General features: G+C 44.7%; 1 protein-coding gene across 2 annotated transcripts; it reads right to left on the bottom strand.

Moving 5' to 3' along the window:
- Positions 1 to 7,492: 7,492 nt before the first annotated feature.
- On the bottom strand, positions 7,493 to 18,674 carry prrt4a (proline rich transmembrane protein 4a). Of its 2 annotated transcripts, XM_077193678.1 has the most exons (4): positions 18,515 to 18,674; positions 16,536 to 17,326; positions 12,662 to 12,808; positions 7,493 to 11,062 (listed from the first exon to the last, which is right to left on the bottom strand). In XM_077193678.1, exons 2-4 carry the CDS (start codon positions 17,245 to 17,247, stop codon positions 9,162 to 9,164), a joined length of 2,760 nt encoding a protein of 919 aa, XP_077049793.1. In that variant the 5' UTR covers positions 17,248 to 17,326; positions 18,515 to 18,674; the 3' UTR covers positions 7,493 to 9,161. The 2 variants fall into 2 exon arrangements, with proteins under 2 accessions (XP_077049793.1, XP_077049794.1); XM_077193679.1 differs by lacking the exon at positions 12,662 to 12,808 and having other exon boundaries at positions 18,515 to 18,659.
- Positions 18,675 to 18,940: the final 266 nt, after the last annotated feature.

Below are 18,940 nucleotides of genomic sequence, written 5' to 3'. Positions count from 1 at the left end.
TGTGCTTCTTGCTCGTATTCAGTTCTGATGGTAGGCTACGGGCAACTACGCATGATTTGAGGTATGATTGCGTAAAGGGAACAGGAATTCCGGTAGGCAACAGAATCGACTGCTAAACCCAGGGCCGATCCTGAACTCCCCCTGGGGCCCTAAGCAAAAGGGGCCCTCTACCTGACCTGTGAGGCCGTGAGCTATGTAAACCATTTGCCATTGCCACACAATCACACCTGACACTTCAGTGCTCCCAATACAATCCTCCCTCCTTTAAACAAAACAGTCAAAGAATAAGTACAACAATATAGAACAGAATGAGGTTCAAACAAACAATATTTATTGAATAGAGTATTTTCTATAGAATGTTAACATAACAAGTGAATATTAACGTAAACATAAATAAGAAGAAAATAATAAATTATAACCCTGAGCTTTGGCTTTTGGGATTAACTTTGGTTCTCTCTACAGCCTGGGTATTTTCGCCATCAGTATGATTTTTTTTATTTATTATTATGCATGTTGAAGCAATTCTTGATTTATGGTTATTATTTACCGAGGGATGTGCATCCATATTGACCAGTATGTCCAGCTAATCAACATTTTAAATTCAATATAGCCTATAAATCAATAGTCAATCAATGTCAAATTGTCAATACATTGCTTTCTATCTTGCATAATTAGTGCAGTTGTTTAGAGTTTTTAACTACACTGAGACTAGATAATCAGTTTCTTGTTTTATAAATGTGACTTTGATTGGGAGTGCCATCAATTCACGTGCATGTATTGTACAGTATGTCTGGTCTCCACATATTTCTGCTTGAAAAATGCGAGTTCCCTTTCGAGAGGTCTCTCCTATTGCGTAAGTAGCTTACGCTATGGGAAAACTCCTTTTCTCGAGAATATTGAAGTCTTTATGTAAAACGCATTGCAGCTGCACAGCTGACAGCAATGAACGAAGGCAGCTCGGTCATTGGCTGTGCTGCGGCAACTTGCTCGAACCAATGACGGGGCGACTCTGAATGCGCGACCAATGAGCGCGCTTCGCGCCCGCGCGCGTCAGAGCCCGCCAAGATGGGCGTGGCCAAGAGCTATATATTGGGCGCCCCGTCATGAGAGTTCTTTAGATTTAATCTCCTTCAGCGAACACCTTCTTCGCTGGATCCTCCGGATTATTGAAGCTTCGCCGTAGAAAAGCATACCAGCGGGATTTGCTACGAGGACGTCGGCACCTTCAGCCGCCTTCTAACGCGATCCTACTGAGCCATCCGGCGTACTGCTCACGCAAGTATTTACATCTGTTCGCTCTGCGACACTTGTAAAAGAGCAAATTTTCCAAGGCGTTGTTTCAAATGCCTTCCTGCGCGTCGTGCAGAGACCTTCTCCCGGACGGGGATCGTCACATCATCTGCGCTCGCTGCCTGGGCCGGGACCACGCAGAAGCTGCTTTGACCAAGGGCGGATGCCCCGAATGTGACGACCTGGGTCTCTCCGCACTGCGGGCTCGCCTCGCCGCTTTCGCCGTGAGCGAGCCCATCGCCGCCATCCCTCTGTTCGAGCCGCGCACTAAGAAAAAGCGCCGCTCACAGAGGCTTCCTGAACCTGAGCTCAGTGACGTCACGCCGAGCCAGTCTCCGCGTGCTTCACCGCGCGCTCTTGCCTTCCCCACCGCCGGTTCAGTTCACCCAGCCGGACCCACACCCCTCTAGCAGAGCGGTGGGCCTTGTGACTTTCGGCGCGTCCGAGGACGACGGGGGAATGGATGACAGCTTGTCAATCGACGCTGCATCGGACGACTGGCCGGGCTCCACTCTCGACCCCGCCCCGTCGACGCTAGCTAGCGCGAGCGGGGGCTCCACCATGGCTAGCGAGATTATCCGCGTTCTCTCTAAGGCCGTGGAAGACCTCGGGCTCGATTGGTCTTCTCCCGAAGAACCAACCCGGAGCCGACTGGATGAGTGGTTTCTGCAGGGGCGCCAGCAGGCCCCTCGGCAAAGGCCTTCTCCCTTCTTCCCGGAAGTTCACGACGAACTCACCAAGTCGTGGAAAGCCCCCCACTCTGCGCGCCTAAAGCCTTCTTTTTCTTCCTCGCTCTCCTCTGTGGACGGCGCAAAGGAAAGAGGCTACGAGGGAACACCGCCCCTCGAGGAGGCCGTGGCCAATCATCTCTGCCCGCCCTCCACCACCGGATGGAAAGCCAAAGCTTCCCACCCCTCGAAGCCCTGCCGCACTACTTCAGCTCTCGCCGGTCGCGCCTACGCCGCCGCCGGCCAAGCTGCATCAGCGCTTCACTCTATGGCGGTACTTCAAGCGTTCCAAGCCAAGCTTCTCCGCTCTATGGACGAGTCTGGCCCCGAACCCGAAGCCTTTAAGGACCTACGCAGCGCGACTGACATAGCCCTGCGAGCCACGAAGGCCACCGCCCAGTCTATCGGCCGTGCCATGGCTAATTTGACTGTTCTCGAGCGCCATCTGTGGTTGACTCTGACTGAGATGAAGGACGCGGATAAGGCGCCATTTCTCGACGCGCCTATCTACACCAGCGGGCTGTTTGGACCGGCGGTAAAGGGTTTCGCCGAACGCTTCACTGAGGCCCAAGATTGTGCTGAACCCCGAGCCTCGAAAGCCGTCCTAGCCACAAGAATGAAAAGAGAGAGTGCGTGTCTCGCAAAAGCCGGACCACTCTCTCTGCAAAAGCTCAAGCATTACCCAGTCCCCTTACAGGCGGCTGGATATGTTCATACAGCAGTCAATGGGCCAGTCACAGAGCTCGCTCACCTGCAAACAAACGCCGTTTTTACGGCGACGCACAGAAAACACAAAAAGAGTCTTTTTCTGCCTGTGTCACTAAGGGTTCACATGTCCACAAGGTGTGCATTCCCAGATACTGTCAAAACAGTGCCAAATTCATTCCCAGCTCAAGCTGCGCACCCCATGAATGTAGATCACGTGCCTACGGTCATGTACGCACCACTACACACAAGCACTGTTCACACAGTAATAAATTCATCCCCAGTAAAAGCGGGAAACATTATAAAAGTGACGCGTGTGCCTACCACTGTTTATGCACCCCCACTTATAAACACTGTCCTTACAGTGTCAAACACAACCCCAGCCCAGGCTGCGAGTTTTACAGACACAGCGCGCGCTGCTGTAATCACACACGCGCCCATTCACTCAGCTGCTCAGCGCGCGCCCGCGCCTCTGAGAGCTATGAGCTCAGGCGATTCGCTGGCCGGGTCCCTGCGTCACAGCGGCCCGCCCCTAGCCTGTATTCAGCCCATATCTGTACACGCAGCGGCATGGGAAAATATTCCAGATATGCCGAAATGGGTATTGAATATAGTAAAGCACGGATACTCGCTCCAGTTCGCTCGCAGACCACCACGTTTTACGACTGTGGTCGAGACGAAAGTGAGAAAAGAGTGCTCACATGTTCTACGCACCGAGGTGCGCAAACTAATAGAAAAGGGCGCTGTGGAAACTGTTCCCCCCTCTCTGAGCGAGGCAGGTTTTTACAGCCGCTATTTTCTCGTCCCGAAAAAGGATGGCGGTCTCCGCCCCATCCTAGATCTCAGACACCTGAACAAAGCACTAATGATTCGCTCGTTCAGAATGTTAACAACCAAGCATATCCTCGCGCAAGTACGCCCAGGAGATTGGTTTCTCTCAGTGGATCTGAAAGATGCTTACTTTCACATTCCAATAGCGCCTCATCACAGGCCGTTTCTGAGATTCGCTTTCGAGGGACAGTCGTACCAGTACACAGTACTTCCGTTCGGCCTGTCCCTGGCTCCCCGTACATTCACGAAATGTATGGATGCAGCACTTTCCCCCCTAAGGCGAAGGGGAGTGCGAATACTGAATTATCTCGACGATTGGCTGATTCTAGCACAATCAGAGAGTCAGTTAATAACACACAGATCTTGGATTATCAGCCATTTAGAATGCCTGGGTCTAAGAATCAATTTTGCAAAAAGCATACTATCTCCCAGCCAGAGGATTTCTTTCCTGGGAATAGTTCTAGACTCGATGCAAATGACAGCGCGTCTCTCATCAGAGCGCGCGCTCACCATCCGGCGCCTTGCAACATCATTCAGGACGGGCGCGCTCGCCCCCGTCAAGCGGTTTCAGAGGATGCTCGGTCTCATGGCCTCAGCATCGGCCGTACTCCAGCTAGGATTGTTGCATATGCGCCCTCTCCAACGCTGGCTCAAGAGCCGCGTCCCTACTCACGCGTGGCGTTCGGGCCACCTTTTAATCAGAGCGAACCACGGCTGTATAAAAGCCCTGACGCACTGGAAAGCCGCCGACTGGTACCAGTCAGGCGTGAGTCTGGGTGTGAACACAAGGAGAAAGATGATAACGACAGATGCCTCCAAAATAGGTTGGGGGGCCCTTTACGAGGGCAGGCCTGTCTCCGGCTTTTGGTCAAACCCGGAGAAGCGCCTACACATAAACTGTCTGGAAATGAAAGCGGTCGCTTTGGCTCTCAGAGCCCTGCTCCCACAGCTGAGAAACGAACACGTCTTGGTCCGAACGGACAACATGACGGTAGTATCGTACATAAATCGCCAGGGTGGACTCAGGTCGAGCTCCATGCATTCAATGGCCAGGAGACTCATTTTATGGTCCCAGCACAACTTGCGCTCGCTGAGAGCAGCGCATGTGCCAGGTGCCCTGAACCAGGGGGCGGACATGCTATCCAGAGACAAAATTCTCCCAGGAGAATGGGCTCTCAACCCGCTGACGATTCACTGGTTATGGAAAACCTTTGGCAAAGCGGAGATCGACCTCTTCGCCTCCAAGGAGAACGCGCACTGCCCTCTTTTCTTCACGAAAAGCATGGATGCGCTCGCCCAGAGCTGGCCGAGCCGTCCCTTATATGCCTTTCCCCCGATCGCGATGCTACCGCAGGTCATCAGTCGGGTCAGAGAGGAGAAAGACGCAGTGCTGCTGATAGCCCCACTCTGGAAGAACCAAACATGGTTTCCAGATCTGATGCAAATGCAATCTGCACCACGGCCGATTCCACTGAGGCCAGACCTCCTCAGTCAGGCCAACGGGATGATATTTCATCCCCGCCCCGATCTGTGGGCCCTTCATGCATGGCCCCTCAACGGGTTCCCAGGAACCTCACGAGCGGAGCACTAAAAACCATCGCTGAGGCGCGGGCGCCCTCCACGAGACGCTTATATGCCCAGAAATGGAAAGTGTTCAGTGTCTGGTGTAATGCCAAGGGCCTGAACCCTGAAACATGCGAGATTACGAACGTACTCGCTTTTCTACAAGGGCTTCTGGAGGCGGGCCGCGCCCCCTCCACGCTCAAAGTATATGTGGCGGCCATCACAGCATCACACGACCCTGTAATGGAACGTCCATTGGGAAGAAACGACCTAATTATTCGTTTCCTAAGGGGCGCTAGGAGGATGAACCCTTCACGCCCCCCCTCAGTGCCGATCTGGGACCTAGCTACTGTCCTAGACGCTCTTAAAGGGCCTCCGTTCGAACCAATCCGAACCGTGCACCTTAAACAGCTCTCGCTCAAGACTGCGCTCTTGCTGGCACTCGCCTCGGTCAAGAGAGTGGGCGACCTGCACGCGCTTTCGACAAGCGCTGCCTGCCTAGAATTCGGACCTAACGACTGCAGGGTCGTCCTTAGACCGAAACATGGGTATATTCCTAAAGTGCTCACCACTCCCTTCAGAGCACAGGTTATCTCCCTAACTGCGCTATCGTCCCCAGCAGACGAACACGACGCTAATCTACTCTGCCCCGTTAGGGCTCTCAGAGTGTATTTGGAGCGTTCTGCCCTATTCAGACAGACAGAACAACTGTTTGTATGCTTTGGCGGCCGTACGAAAGGTTCCGCCGTTTCAAAGCAGAGAATCTCTCACTGGATAGTTGAAGCTATAGCGCTGGCTTATGAAGCTAAGGGACTTCAATGCCCCTGGGGAGTCAAAGCACACTCCACCAGGAGTGTGGCTTCTTCCTGGGCATGGTCGAGCGGGATACCGATCGAGGATATTTGTGCGGCGGCAGGCTGGGCCTCACCGTCCACATTTATCAGGTTCTACAACCTACAGGTCCCGACACTGCATTCCAATGTACTATCAGCATGATGCTAGTTGAACTACGAGTTCGTATCTAGATTATGTATGTGCTTGTGTCACACTGAGCGCCTTCTAGCCGCTCTGTATTCTTTCCCACATATAAAGCTCGCCTCTGCCGGCTAGTTGGATGATAACTTTGCTTTTTTAGCTCAGGCACCTGCCTCTGGCTATCATAAGGCGAAGTTCAGCACGCACGGCGTTTTGCATGGTGTTCCCATAGCGTAAGCTACTTACGCAATAGGAGAGACCTCTCGAAAGGGAACGACTCGGTTACTAACGTAACCTCGGTTCCCTGAGAGGAGGGAACGAGTATTGCGTAAGCTGCCGTGCTTGTGCTTGGTTAGTTCGCTTCAGTCGTTTTAACCTAAAGAACTCTCATGACGGGGCGCCCAATATATAGCTCTTGGCCACGCCCATCTTGGCGGGCTCTGACGCGCGCGGGCGCGAAGCGCGCTCATTGGTCGCGCATTCAGAGTCGCCCCGTCATTGGTTCGAGCAAGTTGCCGCAGCACAGCCAATGACCGAGCTGCCTTCGTTCATTGCTGTCAGCTGTGCAGCTGCAATGCGTTTTACATAAAGACTTCAATATTCTCGAGAAAAGGAGTTTTCCCATAGCGTAAGCTACTTACGCAATACTCGTTCCCTCCTCTCAGGGAACCGAGGTTACGTTAGTAACCGAGTCGTTTCATTTCGTGCACGCGCATATGAACGCACGATAACACACGCGACGCGGTTATGTTTTCCGAGCTGCAGTAAACAAACACCGTTGCACTTTGTCGTTTATCAAAAACAAACGTAATAATTTTTTTTATTTTACTCTCACTTTTGTCAGGCACAAAGTGATGCAAGAGATGCACTGCCTGCCCAGCTAGGTTAGCAAGACCGAAAAACATCAAACTTTGCTGACATCAAACTTAGAGAGGAGAGAACACAAGTTTACCTGATTGTTGTTCCCGCAATTCACTCTCATGGGTTTTTTCTTCTTCCTCTTTTCGTGACCAGAAGGATAGTTTCGCTTCATTTTGTCATGGATGTTGTACACATTAATTGACACGCTATGACACGAGATGGAGGCGGGGCCTTAAGTAATTTGTGGGGTTTTACGCACCGGTCGCGTGCAGCGCTGCAGCCACGTAAACAGTTTGCCCTTCCCTTACTGACTTTCACTTTCGGTGCACGAATGGAAGTGAATGAGGCTTTGCGATTTAAAAAAAAATAAATAAAAAAATGTATCTAGGCCTATGTGAAATTCTGCAGCCATTGTACGATTTTTTTTTTTTTTCTCGGAAGGGCAACTTGAGTCGAGAAGGGCATATGGGCAGTTGCCCGGGCAACCGGAGCAACCCCCCTGTGCACGTCCCTGCACTGGTCAATAATTTAGACAGACATTGCGAATATTTTAAGTTTATTTTCATAGTGTCACACATTTGCATCATTTAGATAGATCAAACATTTTACAGTATATAAAAGTAAGCAATTGAGATTTTACAGGGCCAGAAGTGAAGGACAGTAAAAAGCATTTGCTGTGAAAGTGACACTTTTAAATTTGGGCTCCATTTTGAAGTTTGAAGACTGTTGTGTTGTAATTCTGAATATAATACAGTTTAAATAATAAAGAATGAGTTTTATAAACTGTGTTTCTTACTGTCTTCCTGTAGTATCAGTTTCAGTCTATAATAATTTGCTTAAATATTTTGAATATGTGTAACAACGTTTTCATATTTTAAATTGTAGATTTAAATTACATACACTTTTATGAAGACAGAAGCATAATGAGTGTATATAAATGTAATTCAGAAAACTTAATTGTCATTTAGGAGAAGCAGCCACTGGGTTATTTACTAAGCACAGAGAGAAAAAGCATATCCTAAATATTTGCAACAAAAAAAATTAAGTCCACAGTGAGACGATCTTAGAGATTATAAGCTGCTCTGTCTTTTAGTCTTTTGCTTTTTATGTTAAGCTCCTGCTGTCAATCACAAAGATGTGCACTAACAAATATGGAAATAGAAAAAGCTGTCACAACTTCATGTTATTACACATCCACAGCCAACAGAGGGCAGTGTCTTTGCACCAATTTGTCAGAGGCATAATAGGTACATGGTAGATCTTTATGAAGCACTTTATTTTGTAAAGATGGAGGCTATGTTCTAAATGGACTACTAGCATATTGCTGCATACTGTGCCGTTTATATTTGTGTAGATATACAGCAAAAAAAAAAAAAAAATTCTGTAGTAGGCTCTGCTACATTGCTTTCACATGAACTTTATTATATGCATAGTACAGAAAATTCACATACTGAAGAAACAACGCAAGCCGTATACTAGCATGCTATTCCGAACATAGCCACAATATGCAATATGCGAATTGGCAGATACAAATTATTTCAGTACGATTATGTGACATGTACATGAAATAACTAATTGGCATTTAGTATTTAAAATGAAACTGCAATGATTTTTCTGTTTTTCATTGTTATCTTCACACTGCCTTTTGCTAATGACATCTTTCCCATAAGTCTATGCTCAAGCTGAACACGTAAGCCTCATTCCAGAACAGAATGTTACCCAAGTAACAAAGCTGCCACAAATAGTGTGTTATAAGTGTGTTATGATAGTGCTGCAATGAAATGCAAATGAGTTCTATAAGAATGTGTCTCTATACAGTAGTTCAGTTGCCAAATTAGTGTTTATGTGATCCATGCTGTAATAGCAAAGCCAAAGACTCATCAAAAAACATGTTCTTAAGTGCTAGCTTAATTGCTGAAAGGTAAAGTCTTTTGATCAAGTCAAGCAATTTCAACAAGATTATATGTGATTTGTGAAATATGGGATGTGGGTTTCAGGGATGTGGGTTGCTGGATGTGGGTTTCTCACATTGATAAGGAAAGAACATCGGTCTTTCAGTGGTTGCTGTTTGTCATTTTGTCCGTGTCATGTCTCTTAAAACAGCAATTTCCTCTCAGCATCTATCTTAAGAAAAGTTCTGTACATTGGAGTAGTTAGGGCTGAAATTACTTAAGGGTGTTGGGTTAGTTGATTCAGAGACTTCTTCCCCTATAGGTCGATCGTATCACTGCTGATACTGAGTGCATCTATCTGCCTGCAGACGTTGATGAATTCAGCCTGAACGGCAAGCTCATCAACGCGAGAAGTTGTCTCCACATTCACACTCCCTCTGGAGGATGTAGATCCCAAGACTGTGTATCGTCTGTGGAGTTGCTGAGAGTCCCTGCGTAGGCTGCTCTGAGACTGCTGTGCTGAGTTTAACCCACTGACATGGACCGAGACCTGAGCTGGTCTTCCAGATATAGTGCTCCATTGCCTGGGTCGGTTGGGTACAGTAGCAGGGTCCACATCCCCACAGGAGGCAGTGCGGTATAGGCTGGGGTCAGTGGAGATTCCTCGACAGGGTTGTCCATCCGGGGGTCCGCGTGTGCTAAGAGAGAGCCTGGAGGAGCCGAACAGGCTATGTTGGAACAGGGCCTCGCTGTTCAAGGCCTCGTCGATGCTTCGTCGCAGGTTGATGGGTGAAGGGGGCCGAAGGTCTGCTGTGGAGTCCGCGTCCAAGCTGGCAAAGGAGGATGCGTGTGATTCTTTGCTCTTCTTTGCGGTGTGGGAAAGCTGTGTGGAAGACACGTGCTGAGGGGTGCTGGGATAGTGGAGGTCTAAACCATCAGATTCGCTGTGCGGAAGCTCCACCAAGGTGTAGAGTGGCACGCTTTCACTTTCCCGCCGTATTATTCCCTCACACAACCCCAGCTTCTCGGCGGGCCTTAGTGACCAGCCACACCGACTTGAGAAGATGGGTTTTCCCAGTGTGGTTCCTTCTGTAGGTTGCTTTTTGAAGAACCAGCTGCAGCCACGAGGTTTGGAATGGGGCACTCCGCAACACAGAAGGGGGTGAGTGATTACAAGAGCGAGGGTGAGACATACCCCTGTTTCACACACTCGGCAGCTGAGCTGGAATCCCCACCAGGGCCAGGGCATCAGGCCGACCATGACCCCACCGGTTAGCCCTCCTGCGTTGAGCATGGCATAGAGACGGAGACTGCCACATGCTAAGAGAAAGAGGGCAGAGAACACCCCAGCCCTGGCTGCCCTTTCCCACATCTGTGCCTCAGTGAATGGACACCTACTTGCGTGGCACGATGGCCGCTCAGGAGAGCTCTCGTTCAGCCGGTAAATGTGCTTGATGTCTGGCCGGGCACAGCAGTACAGAAGCAGGTACGTGAATGACAGGAGAGAGGACATCAAGACGAAAGCTGCAGGCGGTAATAGAGGCACAACTTGCAGGGTGGGAAAAAGTTGCAGTATTGCCATGGAAGCCATCACTATCGCTACGTGCAGCAGCACTAGGGCAGCCAACAGGCAGGTGCTGCGCTGCAGGGTGTTCTGGGAAAGTAGCTGGGTACAAGAGCGAGCAGTTAGCAGTAGCAGCAGTAGGCCAAAAGATGCCGTTAAACAGGGATAGGCAGCTTCGTGAAGCAGTCGTGCCCAGACAACGGGAAGGCGCTCTTTTTGGCCGTATGGATCATAGAGGAGCCACAGAGCTCGGCTGGAACCTGTCAGTAGCTGGAGAAGGTGGAGGAGGCTGAAATGGGCACATCCAGAGGGCCAGCGCAATGGCAAACACATCAGGCTGAGCACAGACAGCACAGCCACAAGCGAGAACACGCAGCTGAGCCCGTATACCTGTAACTCCCAGGCCAGGCCCCACGTTGCCATCGCAGCATTCCAGTCAGTCAGTAGAGGGACTAACAGAGGCGGAGTCAGGGCTTCCAGAGCTGGGGTTATGAGACCAGGGGGTGTGGTTTCATAAACAGGAGGTGGAGTGGACAGAGTTTTGTTAGTTGAAGAATGATTCTTCGAAGAGTCAGGTGACTGACAGATCCCAATGCCAAACAGGTTGCAGTCCGGAAGTGTGGAAGACTCACGCCAGTTGCCACCTGGATATGCTGAAATACAACATAAAGTTTAGTTTAAGATGCATTTAGTTTTATTATATTTCAACTTTGTAAAAAATGTAAAAAATTTGAATGTGCAAAATATTATAGATTATAAAACATTCATATAGTTACATTATAACTTAGTTATAGTAAAAAATTTGGTCTGACAAGGTAATCCAGCTTTAAAGTCTGTTTATGCACTCATGAGGTTATATTCACAAGACACTAATGTTCTCCACAAGCAGCTTATGCATTTTTTTTTACCGAATATAAAAAAGTTACACTTGAAACAGCACAAGGTATTTAAACCACAGAGAAAACACAGAACAACAAACCATACACTGATGTATCAAAGATAATCCTGTATCTCGAAGCATACAAATCTAAAAATCTAAAACAGGTAAGTAGATTACGTGCTCCAGTATGAAAAGCTTTAAGCATTAATACAAGAAAATACACCATCAGCCATAAAGTATATAAAACAATGACTATGTTAATTAGCTAGGGGAGATGTGGAAGTAGGCTGTTGTAAATGGGTTGCACACTTTATCCCTGACACACATTCACAAACGGCACAGATAAGAGGGCATTGACCCTGTTGCCATTCTCATGAGTGAGACTATTTAAAAACTAGAAACTGACACACTTTCAGGACATTACATCAGATAAATATGCCTGCATGGAAGTGAGATGGAGAGGCTTTAAGTGTGTGTTTCTGAATACTGCCTAATTTGTTTTGTTTTTTACAAATAGCATGCTTGTTATTGTTGATCAAAAGGCACTATGTTGTTTATTGCAGGGTTAATTGATTAATATAGAATTCCAGTAATTATTTTTTTTACACTAGTAATGATCCAGAATACACTGGGGCTGAAACTCTGAGTCAGCATTTGTACTTTAGCATGTGTTAATTAAGGTCCGAGGATCCGGTTTAACTTTCCCCTCAAAAGATTGAATGATTGACCTTTGCTCACAGGAAGAATTTCTTTGTAATTTGAAGGTAGTATCTTATGCTTTCCAAGGCTGCATTTATTTGATCAAATTTGATCAAAACAGTAATATTGTGAAACATTATTACAACTTTTTATTTATTTGTATATATTTTAAAATGTTATTTATTCCTGTTAAAGCAAATCTGAATTAGCAGCCATTACTTCAGTCTTCAGTGTCAGATGATACTTCAGAAATCATTCTAATATCCTGATTTGTTACTCAAGAAACATTTGTTATTATTATCAATGTTGAAATCAGGTTTTTTATATTAAATTATGGGAAAGCTGTGACCTTGAATTTTAGTTGTTTTTGATTCAACAAAAATAATTGCGTAATAAGAGTAATTTGTGTGTGAATCGGACTAGTACCACATTGTGTGTTTGTTTTTGGGTGCAGTCTGAAAAGAATAGCCTCATAAGAGGCTAAAATTATGAAACAGGTTACATGCAATAATAATGAACCAAGATAAAGGAGCATACTGAAGACCTTGAGTCGTATATATTATGTAAATTCAGAAGCTTTGTAAAGCACTGGAAAGCCATTGTGCTCTGCTCACCACCAGAAAAACACAATTTGTTAGAATAGAGGTCATTCTGACAATGAAGGCTTCAGTACCTGCTTTAGGATTGGTTTCAGTGACCTTGATCACTGTGGTGGTCGATTGGCTATTTTGTTCCTTTTTCATTTGGTGAAGAACATCCTCATGTTCTTCTCTTTCAAGGTCAGATCTTGTCACATTGAGAGTCAACTTTGTCAGACTGTCTGGAAGAGAAAGAGAAACCCGTTCTTTAAAAAGAGGAACTGAGAGCTAATGCTAGCCCAAAAAGTTACTGTACCATTTTTCATTTCATTTAACCTGCATTTTTTACCCATTAACCTCAGCTAAATTTTATTTTCAATAGCTTACAAGAAAGAAAAAAAAACTGTAAATTGCAATCAGTTTCCCAATGATTCACTAGAGGGCTTGTATCCCACTCACATCTGCAGTGATTAACGGCTTGTTCGCTGCTGGAATACTGATATTTTCACTGCAGCTTAAGGAAAAAGTGGATGCACCATAAATGCAGACATTTATGCAGAAGATTTTATGCCAATACAGCATTACCAAATAATTGCAGTAGAAGTGCAATGATACCGATATCCCTTTATTACAGAATTTCCACATTCTATTCAATTTAAAATGTGTCACAAACATTTTTCTCCAGCGCCGTTGATCCGCCAAGATGTCATACCAGAGTAAAAGTGAATTTACTGTCTTAATTAAAAGTGATGCAGTAAAAAGACCATGTACGGTGTACCGCAAATGATGACAATAAGTCCTTCATTCACACACAAATGACTCTTAAGAGGCAATTCTTTGTAGTGAATCAAATACTATCCCTGTTTCTCAATGTCCATACTATCCATCCTAAACAGTAGCCTTTACTAGCCTATGGGAGATTAAAATAAGTGTGTCCCAAAGCATAGAAGCCTAAAAAAAGTATGCCAGAAGTCCCCGGATGGTCTACTATTTCCTGTCGATTTTAGAAGTGTGGATCCAGAGCATTCTCTGATGGATCCGTGAACACTCTAAAGGCTAATATTGCCCACAACCCAATGCGTTTTAGAGGAGGAACTACAAACACGAGTAAAGTGTTAAAAAACTACAAAACATGGCGGATATGCGCGACCGACGGTGAGAGGTTTAGATAAAGGTTTGAGTGACTAATCAAAGTTTAACCTGATAAAAAAATATTTATTTCATGTTATCCGTATTTCATATGCAATAACAATGTGGACTTTTATAAAGATCCGTTTGACCATTACCACCCTCGGTGCTCTTCGGTCATTTCTGACCAGAACATTTTCTGTTTTGATTTTTTTTAAATCACAGCTTCGTCGGTTCAATGCATAGACAGTAAAGAGAAATGAAATGAAAAAAGAAATGGACACAGCGACCCCATTGATTTCAACCATAGATTTCAACGTAGAAGACTGAAGCCCGATTATTGCACTTCCTGTCTGGTGGCTGAGCGACTGCGCAGGCTCAAACTGAGATTGACGACAGTCTGACAGTTGTAAATCTTCTAGTAGCTGTGCCAAGAAAATTTGAATCACCTAATTCCTCAAAAACGTTGTTGAAATATTTTGTCCCGTTGCTTTTATGGACTCTCTATCTATAGGTTTATCCCTTGACTTTATGCCTCTATGTCCCCGTCCCCCCGATTGCCTCATAGACAGTAAAAGATTGCCTGCGAGCTTCTCCTCCTGTCTACACGGTAATGTCTCTATTGTGCGACAGAAAGTCGCGTGGTTATGACGCAATCATTAGCCCATTTTTACAAAAACGGCTTCTACAGGGCCATAACGTAAGATACAAAGTAATGGAGCCTTTTATACATTGTCGTGTTTCTTTAGAAATAAATAATGGACAAATGAAGTCTTTGGACGCCTCAGATGTAAAGTTATTCGCTGTCAAAGTGACGCCAAAATGGATGGGAGTCAATGGAATGCTAAAAGCAGGTGAAGTTCTGCTACAATGGCGGCTCCCGCGAGGCTTCATTTTCCGGCTGATGGATTACCCCTTTGGTTCAATTGTACGAAACTTGGTGATTTTTATGGCATTTGGAATGTGAACATGGTCACACTTGTGCTCTTCGGTCAAAAATGACCGACCATAGGAAATGAATGGGAAATCGACAAAAACACAAAAATTATCTACAAATCGGCCACGATGCAGAAAAAAGTGCTCAGCAATGAAGGGGTGAAACTCTAAAACATCAATAGTGAAAAACAGACCCAACCACTGTACATATTTGTCCTATCGAAAGCTCGGCCGATCAGCTGATACAGGGCGGTTTTTATTTCTCATCTCCATAAATATAGCCTATCTAGTAGCAAAGCTAATACAAGGGCTAGAAATCCTTTACTGACACCCTAGATTCAGGCCCACGCCCACCTCGACTTAATCCAGGCCCACCCATCTGTCACGTTCTGCATCCGCCACTGACATACACAATTATAAGCACAGATGAACTGGTAGGGCTATTACCATACAGCATAATTGAGTCAGGAGACTGAAATAAGAGGTTAAAATGAGATCTGATCCAGATGGATTAAGCTGTAATTATTATAATAATATTAGTATATAAATAATAATAATAATAATAATAATAATTATATAAATAATAATAAGCGGTGATAAAGCATGCTGTTTATTTATTTATTTTTTATTGAATTTTAATGTTAGGCCTACCTGTAACAAAATGCTTTCTCTGTATTCGGGTTTTGACTGTAGTAATAATAATGCAAAAACGCGTACACGCGTAACACCATGAAATTACATGTTTTATTTTATTTTCTATCAACAGATGGCACTAATCTGACTTAAAAAAATGGATTTAAAAGGCCCAGTAATCTGAAATACAGTATTTGGCCTAATTGAACAAATATTTTTTTTAAAAATTGAAAAAAAATGTTTGTATTATTTTCAACGGCAAAAAGTAACCATAATTATTGCATAAATATTAATAAGTACCAACAAATCCTCAAAAAATACAAAATAAATATTATTGAACAAAAATAAATTTCATTGGTTTTACTGGGGTGGAGGAGGTTTCATTTTTAGGCCACAACCAAATGGGGAGCACTTTAAGGGTTGCATCATGCATTAATATGAGGAAAGTTCTCTGCATGAAATTCTGCGACTACAGATCAACAATTTTAACTGTGACAAGATGATTTACAGACCAGTTTACTGTGCCAGGATGCGACAGAGAGCAACCATTAAAGACGCAATTGTATGACGTGATAGTATGTCCCAGAGCTTGTGTACTCTTTTGCTACACACTCAAAAGTATACTTTTTCTTCACAAAAAGAGTAGGCTACATACTTTTAGGGCGTAGTACGCAGCAATATAGCCTACCGTGCGACCAGTCCGATTCACAAACAAATGACTCTCATGAACCGGTTCCTTTTAGTGATTCCTTAACATGCAGCGTCACCAGAGTAGTCTGATTCACGAACACTCAAATGAGCCGGTTCTTTTTTTTTTGTGATTTGCGAATCAAAACAAAAAGTTTTTACAAGAATAGTGTAATTTTCGTACAAAGTACTCATATAAGCTGGTTTAATAAGGCGTGGTACCATTTAAAAGCAGTCTGACAAATCCTTCACTGACAGAATCTAACTGAATGCTTAATTAATTAACATCTGACTCACTGTAAGATATTATTATTTTCAGCTACACTAGTTGTTGAAAATGATATACCAGCTTTACTTAAGCATTCCAAATTCACCAGTTAACTTAAGCATGTTATCAGCACCAGACCAGCATGAACTGATCCAACAATGAAATTCAACATGGTCTTAAGTTGTTTTTTTTAAAAAAGAAAAGAAAATCAGTTCATCGAAATACCTGTGTCTTCCATTTATTTTTTGATACTTTCACACGCTATCAAGTTCTGTCGTGACATGGAGAGTTGGCTTTGATGTCATTAATTGGATTACCTGTAGGAGCATCTGTCAAATCCCTTGTTTCTTCAGATGGCCACAGATAGTCTATCAGCCCTCTTGGCAAAGTGGTACCATCTAAGGTTCCTCTGGCATATGGTGTTTGGGTAGCACTAAAGGACTTCCACAGTGTCTGGTAGGTGCGAAATCTTGTTTCAGCATGAGTCTGAGGTGTATTTGTCTCTGTATTCCAAGCATTTGGTGTCTTGGACTCTGTACTCCAGGCCTGAGAAGGAAAAGGCTGCAGTGTTACCAGTGCAGAAGGTTTAAGTGATTGGTCAGTATTTCCTTGCTTACTAAAATTTGGCCGAACAGATGCTTCCGTTTCAGGTCCCTCTTCATCGTTCTGGATGTCTGAAGGAATTTCTGTCTTAGGAGAAGTCAAAGATTTGATCAGTGGTGTTCTTGTGGCTGGAAGTCTTGATAAACCACGATTCTCCATTGTGACATAGGGGTTTATTTCAACTAAAGGGTCCACCTCAAGGTTTCCGCTAGACGTCTCTGATTGTAGTGCATTTGGGGATAAACTGAGGATGGTTGGAATAGTCGTGTCCATTTGCTTCGGTAGGAATGTCCACAGTGAGCTGCTAGCTGGCTCCGGGTCAGTGCTGGTCCAAGCTCTTTCCTTTCTATTTAAATATACAGCATACAGACCACCACACAGCGAGAAACTGAAGAGCAGCAGTAGAGCTTCACTGTGAGGGGTCATGCTGACGCTCCTCTGAAGAAGTTACACCTCACAAAGTCACCAGGCTGTCTCCCTTTGACTTTCACATTCTGCGCAGGCTCTGAAAACAACAACAAAAGAAACGTTCAAAAGATAAGAACAGCTGGGTCACTGGATTCAACCAGAAAGTGATGTCATAGGCATGCACCAATATTAAAAATCTATACTTATTTGAAAAATAAAGTAATAAAATAAAATCGTATAAATTAGTATACATCTATAATTCTTTTCAAAATAAAATAAAAAATTACAATATTTATAGAGTGTTCTAAATCTATACTTCCTTGCGAAATAAATAAAACAAAATGAAGTAAAAACGCTCTCAAGAGGTGCTCTAGCGACTGATGCTGGGGGAGTAGGCAAGGGGCGAGCGGGGCAAGTGTGAGGGGTTACATATAGATTATATAGATAAATCAAAAAAGGGGTAGTGTTGAGGATGTTATGTTAAGATTTAAATATCCAGTATTGGCCTGATAAATTTTCAAATACCCAATAAAAATCCAATACTATTGAAATCAGGGATCCACAATATAATGTTTATCAGTCTATATCTGTAATTTTATTAAATGTAAATTACATCATTTGATAATCAGTATGGTCCTGATATGTGATATGATATTGTGAATCTCTAATGTAAAAATAAATATCTCCACATGGAACTGGTCATATTTTGTCCCCCAACAGCGGCACAAAGCTAAACGTTGAGTGTTGAGTGGCAAATTACAGCCAGAGCTCTGAATTTACACACCACCAGATTATAACCCGATCCCCTCGAGTCATGTGACCCAATTCAGGAAAAAATACATTTGTACCTCACAGAGGAGGACGGCAACCAAACACACACTAAAGCTTTCTATATTAATCAATCCTCATTATAGGATTGCATGTATATTGTGACTAACAGTTTGCAATTTAAATTAGATTTATGTCAAATGATCTGACAGCTGCTGCAGTGAACACTCTGCTTCTAAACTCACACAGACCTTTTCTTTTTCTTGCCTTTTTGCATTTTAACTCATTTCTCAAGACTCTTTTCTTGAGTGGATGCATTTATCATTAATATCTGGGCAATAGAGAGATAAAAAGAGGGGGGATGCTGGTATACATTCCCAACCAGTGCAGCACTGTTTAATGCATCTTCTCTTCAGCAGCAGCATCCAGTGACACATTTCCACACCGAACAACTGAACTCACATACACATACATGCATAGACATAAACTTTAACTGTGCTAGAAGAATTGTGCTCACCACGGGACGCATGGATGAGGAGTCTTAAACAGGAGTAATCCCTCCCTCCCGGTCGTCCTGCTGCGGAAAGATTTGATTCTGTCTGTGCTTGCGCACGCCTGTGTGTTTTAGTGCTCACTCTCTCTCTCTTAACACACACACACACACACACACACATACCCGTCTCTCTGCTTTTCGCATGGACACACACATGCTGCCTGACACACCCCCTTTTAGTATCTCTCTCTCTCTCTCTCTCTCTCTCTCTCTCTCTCTCTCTCTCTCTCTCTCTCTCTCTCTCTCTCTCTCTCCAGGTGTCTGATCCCTCTCTTCTGATTCAGTTAAGCTGCATCATAGTTTCCAGAGCTGGATTAGCCATGTTAGGTTTGATTTCCTTTCTCTTACATCACTGAGCACCAGAGCAGGTCATATACTGCAGTGATGCTG

This window comes from Siphateles boraxobius, unplaced genomic scaffold, assembly GCF_051911475.1.
Source record: "Siphateles boraxobius isolate OS27281-9 unplaced genomic scaffold, OSU_SipBor_1 31, whole genome shotgun sequence".
Taxonomy (NCBI): Eukaryota; Metazoa; Chordata; class Actinopteri; order Cypriniformes; family Leuciscidae; genus Siphateles; species Siphateles boraxobius.
This window is presented reverse-complemented; position numbering and strand designations above follow the sequence as displayed.

Excerpts from the sequence above, each read along its gene's own strand:
- prrt4a (XM_077193678.1), bottom strand. The coding sequence starts at position 17,247 with ATGACCCCTCACAGTGAAGCTCTACTGCTGCTCTTCAGTTTCTCGCTG. Across the intron at positions 12,809-16,535 it reads TTTGACAGATGCTCCTACAG|ACAGTCTGACAAAGTTGACT; the intron begins GTAATCCAATTA and ends TTTCTCTTCCAG. Across the intron at positions 11,063-12,661 it reads TGAAACCAATCCTAAAGCAG|CATATCCAGGTGGCAACTGG; the intron begins GTACTGAAGCCT and ends GTTGTATTTCAG.